A 26,223-nucleotide genomic window follows, 5' to 3' on the forward strand; every position below is an offset into this window, starting at 1 on the left:
TCCAGATCAAATAATGGGCCATTTAAGCACTGAAGGTCTCCTATCAAGCTGACTTAGAGTTTCAATTATGTAACTGAGCCAATATATACTCCAGGTTAGATTGTCAGTTATGCAACTGTTCCAAAGCACTTCTTGCAAGTTAATCTTCGCATTTTTGGGATGCAGGGAAAACCCAACCTTTCCCCTGTTCTCATGAAAAGCAAAGCAGAATGCGTTGTGCCGCACTTTCTTCAGGTTTTTCCTCCTTCGCTCCTTGGGCTTTCCCCTGCCATGGGTCTTTCCCCCCCTTTCCTCCCATTTTGCAGCCCAATCCCTTGCCATTCCCCTGCATCCTCCACTTTGCTGCTGCCGACTGTTTGCTGAATTCCACAGGGAAGCTCTCTTTTCGTTTAATTTTATTTTTTGTGGCTGCCACAGGAGAGTGCTGACAACACAGGGAAATGTGAACTTTACATGCTTGGCTATGGTGAGGGCACATCTGCCAGTCCCGTTTATTGTCTTCTGAGGTGTCCCACCAGGATTGCCTCAGCTTCTGGTCGTATACCCATGGCCTCCATGGAAGACCTACTCTTGTGTTGCCCCCCACCCTGCTTCACTACAGTGTTGTTCATTTGACTTGCAGTCACTAGTTGCAGTAGCAAGAAATAAATTAAAAAGAGATTCCCTGCAGAATTTGCCAAACATTGTGCATGGCTCTTCAGCTAGATGCGCCAACCCCAAACATTGTGTGTTCCACGTTTTTCCAGTGCTCCAGAAGTAGCACCATGTTGCCCCTTCCCCAGCCCCAGCTGGTGGTTCTGCAAGCCCTCCTGGAGAGAGGCGGAGTAGGGGTAGCTGTATTGGAATGACTGAGGGAGGCACAATATGGTTGTCTGTCAGATAGGAATGTGGATTTCTGCTGGAAAGGGGGAGTTTCCACAGTGAATCTCTAGCTTGCTTTCCCCACCTTGATGCCAAGGACAGCAATGGATAGTTCTGGGAACAAAGGTGCAATTTGCAAGCTGTTTTATGCACTTTTAACATAGAAATGTATTGTTGAATTATTGGCAGTGAGTGGGGAGAGAGGGTGACAAAGTTCAAGCAACCAGTATGGAGATCCTCAGGAAACGTGGGTGGACATCGCTTGTCTTTGGCAAGGGAGTAGTGGTTTGGGGTGGACCAGGGGCGTACCACCCAGGAGGACATATGGGGGCAAATGTCCCCGGGTGGAGGCCGTTTAGTCATGTGGGGGGCAGAAAACCACCCCCACGCCCCTCCTCCTTCCCCCTGGGTCAATATACTAACTTCTCCTGACCGTCTGCACTGGCAGCCATGGGCTTGTGGGAGTGGGTCCTCTTGGGCTGAGCTGCCAGCTCCGGCTGAGGCTGCAGCGACTCCACCCCTGCCCACCTGCCGCCAGCCCAGGAGCCCCAACTGTGCACACGCAGCAGCCAGTGAGCACAGGATGGCAAAGTGCAGCCTGGCTCAAGCACAGCTGGGACAAACCGCCTGCCAGGCCTGGGGTTGCCAGCCTCCAGGGGACTCCTGGAGCTCTCCTGGCACTGCAATGGCATGACTCACCCTTTCTCTCAGTCTCTGGCGGTGCATCCCACGGAGCTTCCCCCAAATTTGCTTGCCCCTCCCCCATGGGTGGCTTTGCTTGCACCAGGCTAGCCGCTTGGAGTGCCACAAGACTTGGGAAAGACAGCAGGTCCTCGGAGCATGTGGAGAGAGCTTCACCACTCCACACTTTCATGGCAGGAATCAACTGGCTGTTGTGGGATTTCTGGACTGTGGTAGTTTTTGCTCCTCACGTTTTACCTGTATCTACGGCTGGCATCTTTAAGAAAATCCAATCTGCGCTTTAATTTGCCACCAGAGATTGGATTGTCCGTTTTCAAAGGCGAACAGATGTTCCGTTTCTTTGGCCTAGAGAGGATCCTTCCCTGCAACTTGCAGTCTGTTTTGCACCCCCCATCCCAGCTCGCCATGACCCCTCCCTTCCGTTTAAAACAGGCATCATTCAATCTGTGGGAGCCTCCGAGCTTCACCCCGCGCGCCTCAAACGTGCCCCCCTCCCGCTTGGTTCCGTGTCGGCGCCGCTGAGCATTCAGCCAGATGTGGCTGCCCCCAGTCAAGTTCTGTTCCGCACCTCTGCCCGGACGCAGGTCCTTAAAGCAGCCCCTTCCTTGGAGGAGTCCGGGGAAGACGCGCATGCATGGGCCGGGCAGTGTCTGCCGGGGGCGGGCAGGCGGGCTCTGGGCGGTATTTCTGCTCGCCGGCACTTCTCCGCCGCCGCCGCCTCCAGCCAGCCAGCCAGCCACGCTCTGGCCTCCCCAGGGGCGGGCGGGGGTCTGCGGGCGGCGGGGGGGGCGGCCGGGCGCGGCGCCAGAGAGGCAGCCAATCACGGGCGGGCAGCGCTGCGCTTTGTGCATCCAGAGGCAAGACGAGGCAGCCCCCCCCGCCCCCCAACCGGGGCCGCCGCCACCGCCGCCGCGGAGCTCTGCCGAGACCGAGGCGGAGGAGGAGACGCCGGACAGCGAGCCAGGTGAGGGAGGGACGGAGGGAGGCAGGGAGGGAGGCTGGCCGGCATCTGGCGCCAGACAGCGGCTGGAGAGCGGGCCGCGCTCGCAGTGGGGAGCTGGCGGCGGCTGCTGCTGCTGCTGCTGCTGGGGCTTTGGGGGCTCCGCGGGGCGAGGGGCGGCGCCGGGGCTGCTGCCCTCGGGGGGTCCGGCCCGTGTCCAGGCTGGCTGTGTGACTGTGGGCCTGGCTTGGCCTGGCGGCCGCGCGTGCACAACCACTGGGCTTGCAGGTGGGGCGGGGGCTGCTTCTGGCCCCTCGCCCTCCACGCGCGACCCTCTCCTGCCGGGCTCCTAGGGCGGCTGGTGAAAGCGGCCGGGCCCTGGGGCACAACCCAGTGGCAGAAACGCCCTTTGTCCTTTGAGATCCCCAAAGTGGAAATGGGGGTCCTCCTCCTCCTCCTCCTCCTCATCCCCACAAGGTACGACGTCCCCTACAGAACAGAAAGCAGTCGGGCCGAGGGGGCCCGGCCAAGCTCCGCCCACCAGCTCCGCCGCTGGGTTTTCCCCCCCTGAGCAGCCTGCTTAGGACTACATCACAAGTTACTTTATTTGACATGAAAAAAGGAAAGAGGAAATATCTGGGCCCGTTTCACTCGCAGGGTCTGCTGGAACATGGAGTCTGTTTTGGCCACCGCTTGAGACACCCCTGGTGGCCAGAGGGGACAAAGATGCTGCCTCTGCTAATGGGGTGCCCTGGCCAGCAGAAGGTATACCCCTCTAGGCCCCTGAGTCTCAAGACTCTACAGCCCCCATTATGACCCAACCCACATGTGAGCGCTAGAACTACAGGCAGGAAATCCTGTGCCACGCTGGAACTGAGCTTTGTAAATGCGCTGACAAGCTGGGCTCTTGAATGGAAACCCACATGCTTTGCTGCAATGGAAAGAATGGATGACACTTTGGAAGAAGACAGATCAGAGAGCACCGGAGCATCCTGGACCCTGGACTTCTTGGGCCCAAAGGGGGATTTATATGTTGCTCCAGCTGCCACCGCCAGGCAACAACTTCCCCCCTTTCTCTTCAGCTGACTGAGCAGCATGGCCTCGGAATCATCCAAACAGTCATACAGCCAGAAGTTTTGTGTTGAGAGCCCCTGAGTACATGGGCAAGGGGGAGCCTGGTAACATCACCTTGAATAGTATTGAAAATGGATTAATAGTAGCACTTTCACCCTTCACTAGATAGGAAATGCTGTGTATAGACAATAGTTGTGGCTTTGAAGAACTGAGCTATTGGCTAGAATAAAGTATCAAGTAACATGGAAATTCCTGGCTAAATGAAAAAGGTAGTTGAGCTTGAGTGCCAGTTATTGTTTCCAAATTTACAGGTGCACTAGTTGCCATAAGTAGGTGCATTACTGCAAATCGCTCTCACCAACCTGGAAGTTAACTCATAACACCAGGTACATAGATGTGTGTGCTGTTACTACGCCAGTAACTAAGAAAACACTCTGTACCAGTGCAGAAAAAGGCTTATTCTTGGTCCAAATTTATTTTGATCTTTCCAAAGATCTTCTCTATAGTGAGAGGTGGTTGGATTTAACACTGCCTCAATGTTATGCCCCTTCAGCCTTATGCCGAAAAGAATTGTCCGAGAATTATACATTTTCAGTGGTGGGGAGAAATTACCTTGTCTAATTGGATGTGTGTTAAGTTCCATCACGTTACTTCTGACTTATGGCAACGCTATGAATTAATTTCCTCCAAAACATTCTATCATTCAGCCTCCTTATACAAGGGTCATGGTTTCCTTTACAGAGCCAGTCCATCTCAAGTTGTGTCTTTTCCAGCTGCCTTCAACTTTTCCAGTGAGTCTTGGCTTCTCATATTGAGACCAAAGTATAATAGCCTAGTCACTTTAGCTTCTAGAGATCAGGCTTGATTTGATCTAGAACCCGTGGATTTGACTTTTGGGCAACACCAAATTTCTTCCTGTCTGCTTTCTTCATAGTCTGTCTTTCACTCCCGTACACAATAACATGTTCCCCAAAGAGCTTTATGTTCAGCAAATGACAATTTATTGGTGGACCCAGGTCCAAAAACTGTCCAGCTGATCTCAACCAGGGCCAAAGCCTTTTCAACTTTGGCCCCAGCCTGGTGGAACATTCTGTCATGAGATCCAGGCCTCGTGAGATTTAGTATATAGATATAAGCGTTTCTATTAGATTGTTATGACATGAGTTGCATCTAGGATTAACAAGATTCATAAGACGTGAGAATCGTTTTAGGATTGTGTTTTAGGATTGTTATGGCCTGGGAGAAGACAAGCATGGGAGTGGGGAGGGTTGGGCCGATGGCAACCCAAAGCAGGGGAAGGCAGACAGGAAAGTGGGTGAAATGTGGGTGGAATGAGATTGTTAAGATGTGAGAATCGTTTTACGATTGTGTTTTATAATTATTATGGCCTGGGAGTATGTGGAGTAAATGAGAGTTTGGTAGGCACCTTCAGTGCCCAGTTAAGGTTTTTGTTATTAGTTCACTGTTAGCAGAACGGTGCAAAGTGATGTATGTCTGTGTCTTCTGTTGCACCTCGTTTTTGTTTTGATAAGGCTTATGGTTGAGGCAGCAATGGTATCCCATCTAGCTGGCCTTGCTTTCCCTCTCCTTCCTGTCCTCCCCCCTTTGTTATTGCCTCTTCCCTTTTGTAGTGTTTGGTGTTAGGGGGAATAGTTTATTTTGATTGTCCATCCCTCCATGGAGTTTAATAACATCTGAACACAGATAACTATGTTTTATCGATTTATTGTTATAAACCAATGTTGTAAGGCGCACTGAGCCCATATGGGGAAGGGCAGCCTATAAATTGAATAAAACAAATAATCCTCATTCTGCTAGGGGCGGAATGTTGCAACTACACCCCCCCCCCCCCCCCATCAATCGACGCACAGGACTCTCTCCTGTGTGCCCACTGGTGGAAAGGTTGTCCTCCCAACATTCCACCCTCCCCCTGTCTGCCTTCCCTTGTCCCAGAGGCAAGCTAGAGGGGCGGCTCTGGGTTGTCACTGGTCCAACCCTCTCCACACCCTTGCCTGCCCTCCCCCAGGCCCCAGCAGCCACCCGTGCTAGCAGGGCAGTCCTGGCTTGCCATGCAATGCCTCACCGGCCCAGCCTAACTCTGCCTACTCAGGGGCGTATCTGCCATGGGGACATGGGGAGTCAAATGTCCCTGGGCACCCCCGTTTGGTCACGGGGGGAGGCAAAAAATTCAGGTTTGTTTGTGTGTTTTTTGTATTTTTAGTGTTTTTTCAGTTTTTGGCCTGCAGGGGGTGCTGTTTTTAGGCTAGCAGCACCAACATTTCAGGGATTTTTCAAGAGACTCTCCTGATGATTCAAGCCAGGTTTGGTGAGGTTTGGTTCAGGGGGTCCAAAGTTATGGACTCCCAAAGGGGGTGCCCCATCCCCCATTGTTTCCAATGGGAACTAATAGGATATGGGGGCTACACCTTTGAGGGTCCATAACTTTGGACCCCCTGAACCAAACTTCACCAAACCTGGGTGGTCTCATCAGGAGAGTCTCCTAAACATACTCTGAAAGTTTGGTGCTGCTAGCTTAACAATTGCACCCCTGACAGCAGGCACCCCCCCAAATTTCCCCAGATTCTCCTTTTAAATCCACCCCCTTCAGCATGGATTTAAAGGGAGAATCTGAGGTTTCCAGTTTAAACATTGAAAGTGATGCTGTTTCAGGGTGGGGGATAATCCACCCCAAAACAACCTACCTCATAGGGTTGGTGTGAGGACAAAATTAGGAAAGAGAGTTGGTGGGAAGAGAGCTAGTATGTTTTGCTGGGGGTGGGAGGTGTTTTGTGAGCTGGTGAAAAAATAATTGTTTGGTTGTGGTGGGGGAGGGTGGCCACCCATACTGAGTATGTGTGGCAAACTCAGGTTTTGTCCCCGGGCTCCAGTTTGCCTAGATACACCTCTCTTCCTACTCCCTTGCCTGCCCTTTCCCAGGTCCCAATCAAACACTCAGGCTGATGGGGCAGTGCCAGCTTGCCGTGTGCTGCTGGTCCGGCCTGGCCCAACCCTCCCCACTCATTGCCAGCTCTCTCTCAGTCTGACCCAAGCCTCCCCATTCCACCCTCCCTCTGCCCTAAGCCTCCCATTCCCACACCCCATGCCTCCCCATTTCAGCTTCCCCCACCCATTTATTTTAATTTAAAATGGCCTTTACTGCTAGTAAATAAATAATGGGAAATACTATGGTATAAACTAACATTATCTTAGTCTCCAGCCCCCTTCATGGCTGCCCTTCCCAGTCCCTTCCACACATGCAAAATAATGCGTTTTCAAACCACTTTCACAACTGTTTGCTAGTGGATTTTGCCATTCCGCACAGCTTCAAAGAGCATTGAAAGCAGTTTGAAAGTGCATTATTCTGCATGTGCGGAATGAGCCAAAGTCTCCTTCTGATTTCTTGGCTGTAGTCTCTCTTTTTGTTGATGATGGAGCCAAGAAACTGAAAATCTTTAATAATTTCAATTTCTTCATCATCAACCTTAAAGTTGTATAATTCCCCAGCAATTGTTATTTTTGTCTTCTTGATGCTCAGCTGTAATCCTGTATTTGCAGTTTTCTGCTTTAACCTTCAGCAATAGTAATTTTAAGTCTTCACTAACTTCTGCCGGTAATGTGGTGATCGACATGTCTCAAATTGTTAATGTTTTTTTCATCAATGTATTGGTGAAGGCTTTCACAGCTAGAATGAACTGGCTGTTGTGAGTTTTCTGAGTTGTGCAGCAATGGTCCAGTAGTAGATTTTGCTCCTAATTTTTTGATGCCAGCCATGGATGCGGGCAAAATGTTAGAAGCAAAAACTACCAGATCATGGCCACACAGCCTGGAAAAACCCCAACAGCCAGATTTTTCATCATTTTTCACTCCGCTTTCTAAATTAATCCATCTTTCCTTTTAATATTTTCTGCATATAGATTGAAATGATAGGAAGATAACATATGTCCTTGTCTGACATCTTTGCCAAGTGAAAACCATTCTGTTTCTCCATATTTCCCAAACAATAGTCTGTCCAGAGTGTGGTTGCACATCAAAACAATCAGATGTTGTGGTCAAATGATCCACACAATCCAAAGTTTTGTTGTGATCTATGAAACACAAGCTGGTTTTCTTCTGAAATTGTCTTGTATGCCCCAGTAGCCGACATACAATCTCTAGTGCCTCTTCCTTTTTTGAATCCAGCTTGAACATCTGGTGTTTCTTGTTCCAACAGTCTTTGTTGTAAGATTTTGAGTATCCCTGTACTTTCATGAGAAATTAACGTGATGATCTGATAGTTACTACTGTCCTTCATGTCTCCTGTCTTCAGAATTGGAATGTAAATTGAGTGTTTCCAGTGTGTTTGGACTGTTGTGTTGTTTTTCATATCCATTGGCATAATCTTGAAAATATTTTTGATGGGTTTAATTTAGAATAGTTCTTTTGATATCCTGTCTGCTTGGGGTGATTTCTTCTAAGTTGTCTCAGCGCAGCTTTCATCTCAGTTTCTAAAACTGTAGGTCCTTTTTCAAAATATTCTTCTCGGAAAGAATCTGTCATCTTTTCATTTCTTCTATATAGCTCTTCAGTGTCTTTATTTTGTCCTATTTAGTAAGTGTATTTTCAGAATGCCTAAGCATGCTTTGAATTTCCCTTTAAATTCCTCGATCTTGTGCTCTAACTAATTACAAATGTATAATTTTCAACAGTTGTCAAATTGAAGACCAGTATGATGTGCAGTTGAAAGTAAAACATTAGAGTGTATATATATTTTAGACACATCTGAAGCAGTTGAGACATTAAGACTGCGAGAGAACTTGGAATATTGGAAAAAAGATATTTTAAAATAAAACAACGTCTCCCTCCCCCATCCCATGCCTGTCTTTTTCTCCCTCCCACATCCCATTATTAATTATTTATTTCTTTGGAATAATTCTGTGTTGCCTCTTCAGAGAACCTGCTTTCTAATATCTTTCTTCCTATTGACTGCCCCTGCAGATGCATTTAACTTTGTTTTGGAAGCTATAGGTGTATTTATTTACATAACGATTTTGCTGTCTCTCCAGAGATCTGTTTGGGGTGAATCATGGAGTAAACACAATGCAATAAAATCATTGGAACAACATAATTATCAATAATAAAACAATCCATGGCCATTAAAAACAGCATAAAATAGCAGCTTGAAATGGCATTCATAAAAGAGCCTCAGTCTAGAAACAGAGCGTGAAAGCTGCCTTAAAAAGATAGAATCATAGAATTGGAAGAGACCCCAAAGGCCATCAAGTCCAACCCCCTTCCATTCAGGAATACACAAAACACTCCTGACAGATGGCCAGCCAGCCTCTGTTTAAAAACCTCTAAAGAAGGAGACTCCATCCCCCTCCAAGGCAGTGTATTCCACTTTTACTCTTTCTATCAGGAAGTTCTTCCTAATGTTTAGGTGGGATATCTTTTCCTATACCTTGAATCCACTAGTCCTTGTCTTAGTCTCTGGAGCAACAGAAAACAAGCTTGCTTCATCTTCAGCATGACATCCCTTCAGATAGTGGCTATCATGTCACCCCCTTAACCTTCTCTTCTTCAGACTAAACATATCCAGCTCTCTAAGTCTCTCCTCATGTGGCATGGATTTCAGACCTTTTACCATTTTGGTCGCCCTCCTCTGGACCCATTCCAGTTTGTCAATATTCTTGAATTGTGGAGCCCAGAACTGGACACAGTACTCCTGATGAGGTCTGACCAATGCAGAATAGAGAGGTACTTTTACATCCCTCAGTCTAGACACTATACTCTTATTGATGCAGCCGAGAATTGCATTGGCTTTCTTGACTGCCGCATCACACTGTTAACTCATGTTCAATTTGCGGTCCACTAAGACTCCCAGATCCCTTTCACTTGTACTGTTGGCAAGTCAAGTGTCCCCCACCCTAAATATGTGCATTTAATTTTTTCTGGCTTAGTGTAGTATCTTACATTTATCTCTGTTGAAATTCATTTTGTTAGTTTTGATCCACAACATTTTGAATTCTGACCCTGTCCTCTGGGGTATCAGCTACCCCTCCTAATTTAATGTCATCTGGAAATTTGATTAGCATGCCCTCTATTCCATCATCCAAGCCATTGATAAAAATATTGAATAGTACTGGGCCCTGGACAGAACCCTCCGACATCCCATTAGTCACTTCTCTCCATGATGAAAATGAACCATTGATGAGCACTCTTTGGGTTCGGTCAGATGCAACATATCAGTTAAAAGCTTGAATAAAAAGAACTGTTTTGGCCTGGTACCTAAGACACATGCCAGGTGAGCCTCAGGGAGGAGGGTATGCCAAAAGTGAAGTGTTACAACTGAAAAAGCCTTGTCTTTGATTGCCATACACTTTGTCTTTTCAGCCAGGAACAGAGGAGCAGGGCTTGGGAAGTGGAAAATGGAAAGTGGACAGGACACTAGTAAGAAAGGTAGACCTTCAACTCGAGCATGGTCATCTTTTTTTGAGGGGAGGGAGTTAATTTTTTAAAATATAATGCTTGTTTTTACTTTTCAAATACCATACAGCTTCGAGCAGCATCTCTCGAACATTTAGGATATTTCAGGGGGTCTACAAGTCCCTTTTAAGGAGAGAGAATGAGCGTTTCTTGAGTTGTGGCTAACATGAAAGAGCCCTCCAGGTCCAACAGTCTAGTATTCTTCCACATCAACCATTCTATGATCCACACCAATACAGCTGTATCAAAATACAATCTTAGATTTGGCAGAGCTAAACCTCCTCTCTCTTTTGCATCTTGTAAATCCTTATATTTTATTCTTGGTTTCTTGTCTTGCCAAATAAAATTGCTGATATCTTCTCACCATTGTGTAAAACATGTTATGGGATTAATTATTGGTGACACCTGGAAGAAAAATAACATTCTTGGAAGCATATTCATCTTTATCACAGATACTCTCCCCAACAAAGATAAATTCATTCTGCTCCATCCCAGCAAATCTTTCTTTTCTTCATTCCATACTTTTACATAGTTATTTTGAAATAGTAAACAATTTTTATTAGTCAACCACACTCCCAAATATTTAACTTTTTTAACTACCATGAATCCTGACAGCTGGATAATTTTTTTTGTAATTCTTGGGACATATTTTTTGTTACGATTTTTGTTTTTTGTTTAACTTAAACCAACAACAACAACAACCTTTATTAATAATTTAAAATGGGCTCTAGAGCGTTACCAGACATTTATGAAGTACAAATCAAGAGTACATGCAAAACGCAGACAGAAAGACTGTATATAGCAGTATACATTACTTAGAAATTTCTGTCCCTTGTAAAAGGAATTTTGCTACCTTTTCCAAGAGCACAACATCTGTATTGTTTAACAGAAGCTCCACAACAGAACTGTCAGAGTCTCTTTCAGAGTTGTCTAGGGCCAGCCTGGGAGAGAAACTTAAACCCTTCCAGATCACCAAATGCTTGTATTTTATTTAACAATCTTTCCACATTTTGCACTGGACCTTCTAATATTATTACTAGGTAATCTGCAAAGGCTCTCAATGTATAGGATTTCCCATGAGATGCCTGGGTAGAAAGAGGATTACTAGTCTCCCCTCCCCACAGGGATAAAGCATCTGGTCCTTGTTAAGGAGTCATGCAAAAGAAGGTGCCCGGGAGGCCCAGGAAGGACCTGAAACCCTGACAAAATGAGAGAAATTATAATGAACATGTGGCTTCTGGGCCCTTGGTTCATTACAGTTTTTGTTCTTAGAAATGACTGCTTTTAATTTAAAGATTTTCTGTTGGACATCCAGTTAGAGAAACTGTGCAGAATAACTGGAGTGTTTGCAGGGTGGAGCGAGGGGGAACTGTGGCCGGGGTGCATGTGTCCCCTGCGCCCCTGCCGCAGCACCGCCTGCCCCCACCCCACCCTGGAACGCCGCCGGAACACCCCCGGAATGCCCCCATCCTGGGGCGTGCCCGGGGCATCACCTCCTCCCCCTGGGCGCTACACCACTGTGTGTTTGTGTCCTGCATTTTGAATGTTGATCAGTCTCCTTAGCAAGTCTTGCTTCTCTGTCTCTGTTGTGTACAGAACCTAGTGCAAAGTAACTGTTCCAGAAATATTTAATTACAGTGGCCATGCTTTGTGCCCTGCTACATTTTTAACCGTGGTATGGTCAAGATTGCAAGGGATTGTGAAGATTCGTGAACTTCACTGTTCAGTACAGAGAGGAGGAAATAACAAGCCAACCGCATGGGGAGCGGAAATGAATCAGAACTATTTCTCAAGCAGCCTGACATTTTTGGAGAACAGATGGTAGTGCTGTACAGCAAGCAGTCCAAATAGCAGGGGGGAAAGTGTCTTAGCATCCCTGCCTCTTCTGAACTCCTTGCAGGTGTGACAGTGTCTGACATGAACTAGTGACTAGCAAAAGGGTAGACAAATGGCAGTGAAGGCAAGATAAAGCAAGGTTGGATGCTTCAGCAGTACCTGAAAGAAGGGAGAGGAGGAAAGTAACTTGACAGAGCAAGGAGGTAGAGTGATATTCTAATTGGATGTTGCAAGGCACAGAAAGTGAAGCTTCAAGAAGCGATCAAATTGCTGGTGGCTGAACTGTTGTCTCTCATGTAAAAGCCTGTGATGTTGTTCTTCTGCTACTTTTCCCAGGTGTTGAGAGATCCAGTGGAATCCATACCAACACACGACTGACTGAACCAACAGAGTGATCTTAGAAACCTGTGTGCAGAAAAATATAAAGCCATGTTCCAAGCCAACAGTACAACCAGTACAACCTCTACTCATGTATGTATTGAAATCAGGATTGCAAATTGAATATGTTGCTGCTGTATCTTGGGAGAGAGAGAGCCAGTGCTGGGGCATTTCTTAAAATCTGTAATGGAGTGCATTCATGCCTTATCTCAGCCAAGCAGTTCATGGGAAGAAGCTGGGGATGGCAAACAATACCCTCAGATTCTTATAGATTCTGTGATCCTTTGAGGAATTTATGTATAGTTGAACAGACTTCATGCTGTGTAGATGTGCCTTGAATTTTAGAAAAATTCTACCTTCAGAGGTAGTACTGACTTATAGCAGCTCTGAGGCCAAATCCTGTTACTTGGAAATCCAGGGAGGAAATCTGAAATCACAGCTAGATATAAGATGTTAAAACATCAAGCAGCAGTAGCAAAACTTGATCCCGCCAAATCCCCTGTCTCTGTTCATCATTGTTGACCAAGTCAGGGCATTGTGTAGGCTTTACAGAGCAGTTTTCATCCCCCATCTTCTTTCTATCTTTGTAGGAGGCAAAAAACGACTCAGGAGCATCCACCGTGCAGAGATCCAAGGTAATCTACTTTCTGACAGTAATGTTTGTCTGGAAAGGGTTGAGAAGGTAGACACTATTGGGTGTGTCTTAGTAGCTGGCATCAGTCAGGTTTCTGACTGGCTCAGTGGGCCATGTTGAACCAGTTAAGAAAAGAACAAACTCCAGTTTATTGTGGTACAATGAGAAGCATACCATAAAAATACAGCAAAATACCCTGTTGAGAGGAATTCTCAAGACTGATGTAGAACCAAAATAGCAGGACAGAATCCATGAGAGAGGAGCTTTGTTTCCAGTCAGCAAATGACTGAAGATTGTCATTCGTCCTTCAGAACACAGAATGGAGCACAATGGAGTGAGGAACTGTGCCTTGCCCACAAAGGAACCAGAAAACTTCCAGTCTCTACGGTACTTGCATCCCTTGGCTTGGCTCTCTCAGGTGGTTGTGGCAGGGCATTTCTTGCTTCCTTGCTTTCTAGGGTGGTTTATAAGCCTTATATTGCATTTGTCCCACCAGTAACTTCTGGTGTTTCCAGGTCTTGCTGTGGCTTCACAAAGAGCCTTCTGGCATATTCACAGGTGTCCACAGGCATACCACTGCTGCTCATCTATGCTTGGATGCTAAGGGAAGCTGCTCTGGATACAGGTTCCCCCATCCAAATATTCCTTTAAAACTGCAGTTGAGAGATTTGTCTCTTAAAGCGGGAGAGCCTGTCACCATAGAGTTGGGGAAATTCAGGTACCCACCCACTGCCTTTATTTTATTTATAATTCATTCAACTTCTATCCTGCCCTCTCCTAACAAGTCAGGCTCAGGGTGGCTTACCACAGAATATGAACAAGACAATTGTTTTCCAGTAGAAAACCAGCAAAAAAGTATCTTTCTGATTTGCTTCCAAAAGAACATGTATTTTTTTTGCTTATTTTAGGCAGACTCTGTACTTTTTTGTTTGATTCAAGCGGACCAGAATGTACTGACCAGAATTTTATCCTGCGCCACTGTACAAGTTAGATAATGGCAACACTAAGGCTGACCTTATATGGAACAAGGGCTTAGCAGAATTGTAGCAAGAGCATATGAACTTTGTGTAAACAATTTATGATTGAGTCTTTGTGGTGAAACGATTTCCCAAGGATTCCTTCCTTCACAAATAAAGGAGTTTTTTTTGTCTGCATTTAAAGAAGTCGTACCACAGTTCTCTTCACTGGGCTGGTAGGATCAGGGGCATTCTTGTGCAGCAGCTCTGCAGAGGGGGAGACCTGCGTGATTTACTATATCAGCCACTCCTTCAATACGTTGCTAATTTTAGTTCCCCTGCCCTTTGATTGATTATAGTTGATGTAGCTGGCTGGCCCTTTCAGGAAAAGGTTGAACATTATTAATTATTGTTAACTGGAAGGTGAGGGTGAGTTACATAGCAAGGGTGTTTGGGAAGGAATACAAAATTGTCTCTGGGCGCCTCCCCCACCTGGGAGCGGGGCTCCTCCCCCTTGCTGCCACCCCACCCCCGTGCCTGGGGACAGGGCTTCCCCCCCTCCCAGCCGCCCCTCCCTCCCTCCCAGCCAACAGTCCCTTATGCCCTGCCCTCCGGGCAGTGGCATACCTAGGCAAACTGGAGCCATGGGCAAAACCTGAGTTTTATGCCCCCCCATGGCCACCCTCCCCCAACGTGACCAAACAAAGATTTTTTCCACCAGGTTGTTTCAAAGTCACCATCACATTATAGAACATGCCCCAACTCACAAATCTGAACACGGCAGAAATATTTTTTTGAAAACATTTTCAAAATGCTTTCAAAATGTTTTATTACTGCCTATGAAAACATTTTATGGTGTTGTATCCAGTCCCCCCAATTGGAGGAAACAGCATCACTTTCAATGTTATTTAAACTGGGGACCCCAGATTCTCCCTTTAAGGTGGATTTAAAAGGAGAATCTGGGCTCCCTAGTTTAAACAGGTGATGCTGGAATCCACCCCCAAACAGCATTATTTTCAATGGTGTTTAAATCCACCTTAAAGGGAGAATCTGGGTTCCCCAGTTTAAACAATATTGAAAGTGATGCTGTTTTGGGGTGGATTATCCCTTCACCCTGAAACAGCATCACTTTCAATGTTTAAACTGGGGGCCTCAGATTCTCCCTTTAAATCCATGCTGAAGGGGGTGGATTTAATAATAATAATAATAATAATAATAATAATAATAATAATAATAATAATAATAATAATAATAATAATAATAATAATAATAATAATCGTCATCGCGCTGACAAAATCGCGCTGACAAAATCACCATATGTCAGCTGCAAAAGGCTACCCTACTCGGCTCTGCATGCATTATTCGTTGATACATCACACAGTCTTAGATGCTTGGAAAGTGTCCGACGTGTGATGTAATACAAAATCCAGCATATTGATCTTGTTTGCTGTGTATAACTGTTTTTGTATAATAATGATGATGATGATAATAATAATAATAATAATAATAATAATAATTAATAATAATAATAATAAAAAACCTTTATTAGGCATTGAGAGAATAAAAGAAAGAAAGAAAACAAGCATTGGCAGGAAGGGGTTGGATTTAAAAGGAAAATCTGGGGAAATTTAGGCGGTGCCTGCTGTCAGGAGTGCAATTATTAAGATAGCAGCACCAAAATTTCAGAGTATCTTCGTGAGACCCTTCTGATGATACCACCCAGGTTTGGTGAAGTTTGGTTCAGGGGGTCCAAAGTTATGGACCCTCAAAGGTGTAGCCCCCATCTTCTATTAGCTCTAATTGGAAACAATGGGGGATGGGGGCACTCCCTTTGGGAGTCCATAACTTTGGACTCCCTAAACCAAACATCACCAAACCTGGGTGATATCATCAGGAGAGTCTCCTGAAAAATCTCTGAAATTTTGGTGCTGCTAGCCTGAAAACCGCGCCCTCTGCAGGCCAAAAACGGAAAAACACTGAAAATACAAAAAAAAATTCCCACAAACGAACCTGCAGTTTTTGCGCCCCCACAAGGGGGCGCCCTGGGCAAATGCCCACTTTGCCCAATGGGAGGAACGCCTCTGCCTCCAGGTAGGCCAACAGAGACTGAAGTCCCTGGCGTCGGAGAGCTGCTTTTATAAGAACTGAGGCCAGGGGGCAGGACTCAGGGGGCATGGCCATGCCCACTCCCGCCCCTGGGGATGTGGCCATGCCTCCCAAAGCCCCACCCCTGGCCTCAGTGCTTATAAAAGCAGCTCTCTGAGGCTGTGGACCGCAGTCTCTTCTGGCCTACCCAGAGGGATGCCAGCCGGCGGGGGGGGGCAGAGGGGGGTGGGGACAACATGGGTGGGGTTGGTAACAACATGGGTGGGGTCGAGGGCACTTGGAGATGAAGAGGCTGCCTTGTCTTTGAGAACCCTCAACCCCGACAAATGTGTCATTGACATGGGTGGGGTCAAGGGCGCTTGGAGACAATGAGGCAGCCGGAAGTCATCTTCAAGCGCCCTTGATCCCACCCATGTGTCATCGACATGGGCAGGGTCAAGGGTGCCCAGCTCTGCCCCCCCACTGCTGTCTTCCTGGCCATGTGGGGGGCCAATTTTGCACCCCACGTGCCCAGAAGAGTGGCGCCCGGGGTCAAGGGATACCCCTTGTCCCTAGGCAAATACACCACTGATCACAGAGGGAAGTCTGTGTGTAACAGACTTCCCTCTGTGATACACCTCTGAAGATGCCAGCCACAGATGCAGGTGAAACGTTAGGAACAAGATCTACCAGACCACAGCCACACAGCCCGGAAAATCCACAACAACCAATTGTGTAAAAGCTTTCCTAACCAGCATATTTGATTAACTGGTGACCTGGATTTTTCTGTATTATCATTTTAATCATTTGGAAGCATTTAGAAACTGCTTCACAGTTCTTATTTTAATGATTGACTTGTGTTGCTGACTATAATTCACTTTATAGATAAATTGCTATATAACCTTGTTTCTCATAAGTCATGTTCCTGTATCCTGTTTTTGTGAAATTTTGTTTTGGGATCTTTGGTAGAAGCAAAATTCTGGAGTTCTGTTTCTTTTCTTTCTTTTACATTTTTTCATATAAACCATCCTGCACATAGGTATCGTGATGCATTGTTAACTTTGAACTGCTTGTTGTTGTTCAAACTTTGTTCTTGAAATTTTGTGTATGATGGTTTTGGCCATTAGACGAAAGGCAGAACTAAGTGTTCAACAAACTGTGCCGGTTGTGATGGCTTTCAACCATGTCTCCTTTGTTCGTCACTCAGTCATTCAGCATGAAGGCCCAAGTGAAGGAAACATGCAGTGCCTGCCAGAAAACAGTCTACCCCATGGAGCGTCTGGTGGCTGATAAATTTGTTTTCCATACCAGCTGCTTTTGCTGCAAGCATTGCCATGCCAAGCTAAGGTGAGAGAGTCGGGAGGAGCAGTGTTTTGTGTTCTGGTAGAAAGGGTGAGAGGGTGATCATTAGCTGGGCCTTTATTCCACACTCTTCTCCACCTGTTTGGTTTCCTATATCTAGCTTCACTCACCCCTTCTCAGCAACTAAACTAAGAACCAGATCAAATCTGAATGTTAGCCAAAGGGCCCAGACAGAGGCGTAGCTAGGGAAAATGGAGCTCGGTGCAAAATCTGAGTTTTGCGCCCCCCATGCTCATTTGTGTTTTTTATTTTTTAGTGTTTTTTCAGTTTTTGGCCTGCAGGGGGCACATTTTAGCAGCACCACAATTTCAGGGGATCTTTAGGAGACTCTCCTGATGATACCACCCAGTTTTGGTAAAGTTTGGTCCAGGGGGTCCAAAGTTATGGACCCTCAAATATGTAGCCCCCATCTCCTATTAGCTCCCATTGGAAGCAATGGGGGACGTGGCACCCCCTTTGGGAGTCCATAACTTTTGGAAACCCTGAACCAAACCTCACCAAACCTGGGTGGTATCATCAGGAGAGGCTCCTAAAGATACCCTGAAATTTTGGTGCTGCTAGCCTAAAAACTGCGCTTCCTGCAGGCCAAAAACTGAAAAGCACTAAAAAATACAAAAAGCAAAAATTTGGAAAAAAAACCCTGGTGCAATGTACACCCCCTGGCCCCCTTGTAGCTTTGCCTGTGGACCTAAACAAGAAACCTCTACCTTGTCTCAATGAAAGAAATGCAGTTGTGTGTGGGGCGGTGGAAGTGAATGTTGTAAAAACATTCTAAAATGTCTCCAGTTCTAAAAAGTCCTAATTCTCCAGTAGCATTTAAAAAGCTGTTTTAAGTACCGCTTATGTCAAAACCTTTATTCTGTAAACTATTAAGCTTGCTGCTTTGAAAAAAGAGCATTTTTAGTACATCTAAAGACTGTTTGCAGTACTTATTGCAAATAGTCTTCAGATGCAGTAAAATGCTCTTTTTTTCAAAGCAGCATAAGAACATAAGAACATAAGAACTAGCCTGCTGGATCAGACCAGAGTCCATCTAGTCCAGCATTCTGCTACTCGCAGTGGCCCACCAGGTGCCTTTGGGAGCTCACATGCAGGATGTGAAAGCAATGGCCTTCTGCTGCTGCTGCTCCTGAGCACCTGGTCTGCTAAGGCATTAGCAGCGAGGAAATCTGGAGATCAAAGGAGGATCAAGATTGGTAGCCATAAGATTAGACTTCTCCTCCATAAATCTGTCAAAGCCCTTTTAAAGCTATTATCCAGGTTAGTGGCCATCACCACCTCCTGTGGCAGCATATTCCAAACACCAATCACACGTTGCGTGAAGAAGTGTTTCCTTTTATTAGTCCTAATTCTTCCCCCCAGCATTTTCAATGAATGCCCCCTGGTTCTCGTATTGTGAGAAAGAGAGAAAAATTTCTCTCTGTCAACAGCTTTCTACCCCATGCATAATTTTATGGGCTTCCAATCCTTATCCCCCCTCAGGCGTCTCACTCTCCAAACTAAAGAGTCCCCAAAGCAGCTGCAGCCTCTCCTCATAAGGAAGGTGCTCAATCCTTCAATCATCCTGCGTTGCCCTTCTCTGCACTTTTCTATCTCTTGATATCTGCTTTTGAAAGGATGTGGGACGACCAGAACTGAAAACACAGTACTCCAAAGAATGCGGAGGTCGCACCGCGGCAGTAGTTTATATAAGGGGCATGACAATCTTTTGCAGTTTTATTACTCCAATTCCTTTCCTAATTATCCCCAGCATAAGAGGTTTGCCTTTTTCACCGCTGCCATGTTATGTAATTGAGTTGGACATTCCCCATGGAACTATCCAACTAAGACGCCCAAATCCCTTTCCTGGTCTTGTGACTGATAGCCACTGACCCCTGTAGCGTGTATGTGAAGTTTGGATTTTTTTGCCCCCCTCACGTTGCACTGTACTCACTTTACATTTAAGCTACATTGAACTGTATCATTTGCCATTTCTTAGCCCACTCACCTAATTTATTCATAAGGTCCGGAAAAACTTTGGAGCCTCTTTCGCCAATCCTTTGTGGGAGCCAAATTAACCACCCTAAGCATAATTTGGTCATCATCCTGCAAACTTGGCCATACCACACACTACCCACCCCTACTTCCAGGTCATTTTATGAATAGGTAAAAGAGCACTGGTCCCAAAACAGATCCTTGGGGGGACACCACTCCCTACATCTCTCCATTGTGAGAACTTCCCATTTATACCCACCCTTTGTTTCCTGTTCCTCAACCAGTTTTTAATCCATAGGAGGGATTCCCCTCTTATTCCTTCATTGCTGAGTTTTCTCAACAGTCTCTGGTGAGGAACTTTGTCAAAAGCCTTTTGGAAATCCAAGTAGACAATGTCCACTGGTTCCCCCTTATCCACATGTCTGTTTACACCCTCAAAGAACTCTAGTAAGTTTGTAAGACAGGACTTGCCTCTACAAAAGCCATGCTGACTCTTCCTCAGCAGGTCTTGCTTTTCTACATGTTTAATAATTTTATCTTTAATGATAGATTCTACTAATTTACCAGGAACAGATGTCAAACTGACTGGCCTGTAATTTTCGGGTCCCCCCTAGACCCTTTCTTAAAGATTGGTGTGACATTGGCCATCTTCCAGTCTTCAGGGATGGAGCCTGATTTCAGGGATAAGTTGCATATTAAAAGTGAGAAGATCAGCAATTTCATGCTTGAGCTCTTTAAAGAACTCTTGGATGAATGCAATCTGGGCCAGGGATTTGGTAGCATTTAGTTTATCAATGGCTGCCAGAACTTCTTCCTTGTCTACCACTAACTTCGCTAGTTCCTCAGTTCACCTCCTAAGAAGCTTGGTTCAGGTGCAGGAATTTTCCTCACCTCCTCTTGGGTGAAGACAGATGCAAAGAATTCATTCAGCTTCTCTGCAATCTCCCTGTCACCTTTTAGCACACCTTTTGTTCCTTCATCGTCTAGCGGACCTACTGGCTTCCCTAGCTGGCTTCCTGCTTTTGATGTACTTGAAGAACTGTTTGTTGCTAGTCTTGATGTTAAGCAGCCATGCGTTCCCTCATAATCCTTTTTTGCCTCCCTTACAGCTAACTTGCTTCTCTTTTGCCACCATTTGTGTTCTCTCTGGTATTCTTCATCAGTTAAGTTGGACTTCCATTTTCTAAAAGACATCTTTTTTTTCCTAATAATTACCTCAACCTCCCTTGTTAACCATGGTGGCTTTCTTTTGGACTGAAGTGGCTGCCTTTCTAACCTCGCGAGGAACACATTCCAGCTGAGCTTTTAAGACTGTGTTTTTAAATAACCTCCAAGCACCTTGGACATTTTGACTCTCTTGATTTTCCCTTTCAGCTTCCTGCGCACTATCCCCCTCATCTTTGAGAAATTTCCCTTCTGAAGGCGAATGTAACTACATTAGTAGTTGTCACTTGTTCGCATGCAGAGATACTGAATCTGACAGCATTGTAGTCGCTGTTCCCTATCGGCTCAACAACACTGACTTCCCGCACCAGGTCCTGGGTCCCACATAGAATTAGATCTAGGATCACATCTCCCCTGGTTGGTTCTACAACCATCTGCTCTAAGCCACAGTCATTTAGCATATCCAGGAATGTTCTCTCCTTACTATGACCTGAACATGCATTTTTCCAGTTTATGTGGGAATAGTTAAAATCGCCCATTACCACAACATTTTGCTTTTGTTGGCCTCTCTAATTTCTTTTCCATCTCAGAATCCTCTTGTGCACTTTGGTCAGGGGACGATAATATATTCCTAATGTTAAACTTTGCTTCACCCTGGTATTGATATCCACAGTGCTTCTGTAGAGGAATCAGCTCCCCTGCATTGTCTATTTTATGTGACACTATGCTCTCTTTGATGTAGAGGGCCACCCCACCCCCAATACGCCCTGTCCTATCCTTCCTGTAGAGCCTGTAACCTGGGATAACAGCATCCCACTGGTTCTCCTCATTCCACCATGTCTCTGTGATGCCCACTATATCAATGTCCTCCTTCAAAACTCTGTACTCCAGCCCCCCATTTTAGGTCGAATGCTTCTACTATTAGCATAGAGACACTTGTATACTCTGTCTCTGTCCTTAACCTGGGATTTATGTGTTTTGCCCTCTAGCCTTTTGTAGACACTATCACTTATCACATTGCTATGCTCCTCGCTTGTATGTGGTTGATTTAGAAAAACCTCTCTCTGTGTCTGCATCCCCATGGACTCTGTATTCCGAACCGAAGTCACCTCAGCTCCTGTCGGCTTTCCCCAAGGATCAGTTTAAAAGCTGTTCTGCCACCTTTTTTTAACGTTGGCCAGCAGCCTGGTTCCTCTTTGGTTAAGATGAAGCCCGTCCCTTTTGTACAGGCCTGCCTTATCCCAAAAGGTTCCCCAGTTCCTGACAAAGCTGAAACCCTCTGCCTTACACCCACCTTCTCATCCGCGCGTGAGACCCTGTATCTCCGCTTGCCTAAGCTCTCCCTGCGCGTGGAACAGGTAGCATTTCGGAGAATGCCACCTTAAAGTCCTGGATTTTAACCTTTTTCCTAGCAGCCTAAATTTCGCTTCCAGAACCTCCCGGCTACATTTCCCAATGTCATTGGTACCAATGTGGACCACAACTGCTGACTCCACCCCAGCACTGTCTAACAGCCTATCTAGACGAAGCGTGACATCCGCAACCTTCGCACCAGGCAGGCAAGTCACCATGCGGTCATCACGCCTGTCACAAACCCAACTCTCTATATTCCTAATGATCGAATCACCCACTACAAGGAGCCCCCCACCTCCCCGAGGGGTATCCTCAGTGCGAGAGGATATCTGACCACCAGCTAAGGAAGGGGTCCCATCTAAGGGAGCATCTTCCACCACCTCAGACTGGCACCCTCCGTCACCCAGACTCTCATTCTCCATGACATCTGAAGAGATGTCACCTTGGGAGTGGGACCTAGCAGCCTGGGTCCCCGAAGCCTCGTTTGTTGCCCTCTCTGCCTCTCTCAGCTTCTCCAGGTCTGCCACCTTGGCTTCAAGAGAGCAGCACATGTTCCTTGAGTGCCAGGAACTCATTGCAGCGAGGGCACACCCTGACTTCTGCCCTAGTGGCAGATAGTCATACATGCGACACTCAGTGCAAAACACTGGGAAGCCCCCATCCCTGCTGGCTTCCTGTCTTCATATCTAATTTTGTTTTAGATATTCAAATACTAATTTTAAAGAGTGCCTCCCTCTTAAGGTTTCTATACCTTCTACTATCCCTTAAAATATGTTTTTATTTAGTAAAACACCTGCGCGCGCCGTTAGGCGCGCTGCCAGCTAATTCCAGAGACTAACTGAAAAGATTTAAAAATGTGAGAAGCCCCACCCCTTCAGCACTAACTGAAAGATTTACAAATGTGAGAAGCCCCACCCTTCAGCAGCTTCCACCAATCAGCAGCCCTAGGACAAGGAGAAAAAAAGAGAAACCCCCTGTTTAAAATACACTGTTTAAAAGATGTGGCTTTGAGAAAAGCCCTCTGTCAAGCTCCTCAGCCCTTTCTGGCCCACTGCTGTCCTCCACTGCTCCTCTTCTCTGCTGGTTCCAGAGACTAACTGAAAAGATTTAAAAATGTGAGAAGCCCCACCCCTTCAGCACTAACTGAAAAGATTTACAAATGTGAGAAGCCCCACCCTTCAGCAGCTTCCACCAATCAGCAGCCCTAGGACAAGGAGAAAAAAAGAGAAACCCCCTGTTTAAAATACACTGTTTAAAAGATGTGGCTTTGAGAAAAGCCCTCTGTCAAGCTCCTCAGCCCTTTCTGGCCCACTGCTGTCTGATCCACCAGACCACGGCCACACAGCCCGGAAAACCCACCACAACTAGCAAACTTAATAGTTCACAGAATAAAGGTTTTGAAATAAGCAGTGCTTAAAACAGCTTTTTAAATGCTACTGGAGAATCGAGACGGGGTGGGAGGGTGGGTGGGGGAAACAGAACTGGGCAGGCACTAGGACCACAGTGGAGCAATCAACTGCACAGAAGGTCCAGGAAGTGGCTGTGGATTGATTCAGTATTGAGGTTTTATCTTTCTGTGAGACAAGGTTTTGTTTGTTTTTTTATGAAATGTGCACTACTCTGTCATGCACCAGGCTGTGCCCAAGATGTGGCACTGAGCCAGCAGCCTGGATTGCTTTTGAAAGTGGCAACTTCGGGGATCAGAAAAGGGAGTCAGTTAGCTATGTTATTGAAATACAATTGAAAGTCTCCAAGGTGGATTACAGCACAATAAAATCAATACTAGTCCAGTCAGAAAAAAAAGTAAATGAAATTCAGTTAAAAATTAAAAGGTAAAGGTAGTCCCCTGTGCCAATACCAGGTCATTACTGACCCTTGGGGTAATGTCACATCACAATGTTTATTAGGCGGATTATGGTAATGGGATGTTTTACCATTGGCTTCTCCAGCTGTCTACCATTTACCTTTGGTATTCTAGAAGCCCTACTTGTCTTGCCACCCCATTTCTTACTATTTAGCTCAGCCCCTCTGGAAAAGTCAGGTCTTCGAACCTTCCTGAAAGACCTTTAGGGAAGCAGTTGTCTGGATCTCTTTGGCAGGAGTTAAAAAATGCCTTTCCTTGAATTCTCACTAGGTAAACTTCTGCTAACTTCTCACCTGGGCAGGTCTTGGGTTAGGTGGGAAGGGTGGAAGCAGTTCTCCAAGTACTCTGCTTCCTCGGTGTCAGGGAGTGTAACTCCATCCAAGATCAGGAGGAGCTCTGTTCCTGGATCAGCTGGAGCATTTCTATCTTGTTTGAATTATTTCAGATTATTCAATTCTCATCTAGCTCTCTTCTGGACACAGTGTGTAACAGATTTCCCTCTGTGATACACCTCTGAAGATGCCAGCCACAGATGCAGGCAAAACGTTAGGAACAAGATCCACCAGACCACGGCCACACAGCCCGGAAAACCCACCACAACTAGCTCTCTTCTGTTTCTAAACATCTGTTTAATACTTTTACTGCCTCCTTGGATTTTGATGGAAAAGGGAGAGGGAGCTGTGTATCTTCTGCATATTAATGAGACTGTGCTCCAGAGAGGGACAACATTGGACCTTGTGCTACCCTAGAAACCAGTGGCCATGGGATCAAGTAGAAGTCCCCGAGTATCACCTCTTCCTCTTGCCAGGAAGGAATGAAATCAGCATCTCTCAATCTCAGGTTAGCCAGGTGATGGTAGGTGATAGCCAATGGTAGTAAAGCAGCTGAGAGTTTGGAGTAGCATCAAGGACACAATCCGCCTGTTGGCTGATCTGTGTAAATCATCTAATGGCATCCAAGGAAAGTTTCTGTGCCATAACCAGGTCTGCATCCAGATTGAAAAGGATGGGTTTCATTCCAAGACTTCACCCTCAAAAGAGACATTAGATGCTGGCCCATAATTATGTAGATCTGTGCTATCTAATGCTGAGGCTTGCCAGAAATGTTACTTTACAAAGACTCAACCTTTCCCAGCTGCTTCTACTGAAAACACAATTTCCCCTAGTTCTTTCCACTAGTTCTTCTTACTGGAGGAAAACTGTATGGCAGCAATAATTTCCTAGCTGACTCTAACATGTTTATCTTTCTCCCTTCCAGCCTGGGCAGCTATGCAGCTCTTCATGGGGAATTCTACTGCAAGCCACACTTCCAGCAGCTCTTCAAGAGCAAAGGCAACTACGACGAGGGTTTTGGGCGCAAGCAGCACAAGCAGTTGTGGTTGCAGAAAGAGGCACAAAATGGGACTGAGACAGCTTGATCTGCCAGCTCCTCTTTACCTATTGTGAGGGCCTTGGTATAGGGGTGAACTGAGCTGATGGAAAACACTGGTAGTGGTTGAGGCTGCTATGAGCAGGAAAGGCTCAGCCTAGCAGATGTGAGTGGGTTGTATAACTTGGGTGGTAAGCCGTGGTGCACTGAACAGCTGCCAAGAAACCCCGGAATAGATGGGCAGTAGTGGACAAAGTGAAAAATTTGTGCAAGAATAGGCATGGGACGAGGCTGTTAGCACTGGTGGTAAACATGCCTTATGTATGGAATCTATTTGTGGTACTACCCCTTGGCTGAGAGAACTCCCCTGCCTACTATTCAAACCATGGCACGTACATCTCCCTTCACTGACACCACCCACTTGGCAATCCAACCATTCAATCTTTCCACAAACCTGCTGAGGAAGCTGGATTTGGGGAGTTGAAGTTACTCTCTCTCTTGCCTTTGAATGTTGGTACAAAAAGAACTTCTTTTAGACAAATAGCATTTTGCCTGATTCCTCCATATTTTTTTTAAAGCAATCTTATTAATTCAATTTTAGAGGGTGTAACAGGTCATTTTCCTTTCTGATTTCTTGGATCCAGGAGCCCTGCTTCCAGGTAGAAATTTTACAGTAGGATAGGGAAATCTGTCCCAGGATGTAACTGGAAGGCACACACTATAGCAGACTTGCTGAAGTTCAGCAGGTCTGTCTGATCAAAGCCTAGGAACTCTGTAAACACCATTTGGAATTCCATGGGCTGTAAATGACATTCCTCTGATCACCGATTTGCTGATGGCTTTCACTTTTCTCCCTTGGTAAACAATCCTTGAGAAGGGGGTGGGCGTGTGTATGTGATAGTGTAACATCTGGAATCTTCCCCTCCACACCATGTGCAAAACTGATGACAAATTGGGCCAGCAAATAGAATTCTAAACTTTTCATTCTCATTTACATCAGCTCAGCTCTGCCCAAATATTCAGCCTTAAACCCTGGGGAGGTGTTGCAGATTCTTTTATATTTGCCTTTTTGACTGGTATGTGATAAGCATGAACGTGTGTTATGGCTTCGAGCCTCATCGTTTGCTCCTTTTTAAATATTATTTTTGTAATACAGGTTTTTTTTAATGTTTCTTGCTACATGCTGTTTTATTAAAAGGTTTAAGAATAA

At 45.8% G+C, this 26,223-nt stretch overlaps 1 protein-coding gene across 4 annotated transcripts; it reads left to right on the forward strand.

Annotated features, from left to right (window-relative positions):
- The first annotated feature begins 2,125 nt into the window (after window positions 1-2,125).
- Window positions 2,126-26,223, forward strand: LIMD2 (LIM domain containing 2). 4 transcript variants are annotated; one of them, XM_048518147.1, is made up of 7 exons: window positions 2,194-2,527; window positions 9,947-10,012; window positions 12,212-12,346; window positions 12,844-12,888; window positions 13,199-13,274; window positions 17,136-17,275; window positions 24,903-26,223. In XM_048518147.1, coding segments are annotated over exons 3-7 (423 nt in total). In that variant the 5' UTR covers window positions 2,194-2,527; window positions 9,947-10,012; window positions 12,212-12,344; the 3' UTR covers window positions 25,063-26,223. The 4 variants fall into 4 exon arrangements, with proteins under 4 accessions (XP_048374103.1, XP_048374104.1, XP_048374106.1 ...); XM_048518149.1 differs by lacking the exon at window positions 13,199-13,274 and having other exon boundaries at window positions 2,245-2,527; XM_048518148.1 differs by lacking the exons at window positions 9,947-10,012; window positions 13,199-13,274 and having other exon boundaries at window positions 2,247-2,527.

This window comes from Sphaerodactylus townsendi, linkage group LG15 (assembly GCF_021028975.2).
Source record: "Sphaerodactylus townsendi isolate TG3544 linkage group LG15, MPM_Stown_v2.3, whole genome shotgun sequence".
Classification (NCBI taxonomy): domain Eukaryota; kingdom Metazoa; phylum Chordata; class Lepidosauria; order Squamata; family Sphaerodactylidae; genus Sphaerodactylus; species Sphaerodactylus townsendi.

Excerpts from the sequence above, each read along its gene's own strand:
- LIMD2 (XM_048518146.1), top strand. The coding sequence starts at position 2,194 with ATGCATGGGCCGGGCAGTGTCTGCCGGGGGCGGGCAGGCGGGCTCTGG. Across the intron at positions 2,528-9,946 it reads GACGCCGGACAGCGAGCCAG|CCAGGAACAGAGGAGCAGGG; the intron begins GTGAGGGAGGGA and ends TTGTCTTTTCAG. Across the intron at positions 10,013-12,211 it reads ACAGGACACTAGTAAGAAAG|GTGTTGAGAGATCCAGTGGA; the intron begins GTAGACCTTCAA and ends TACTTTTCCCAG.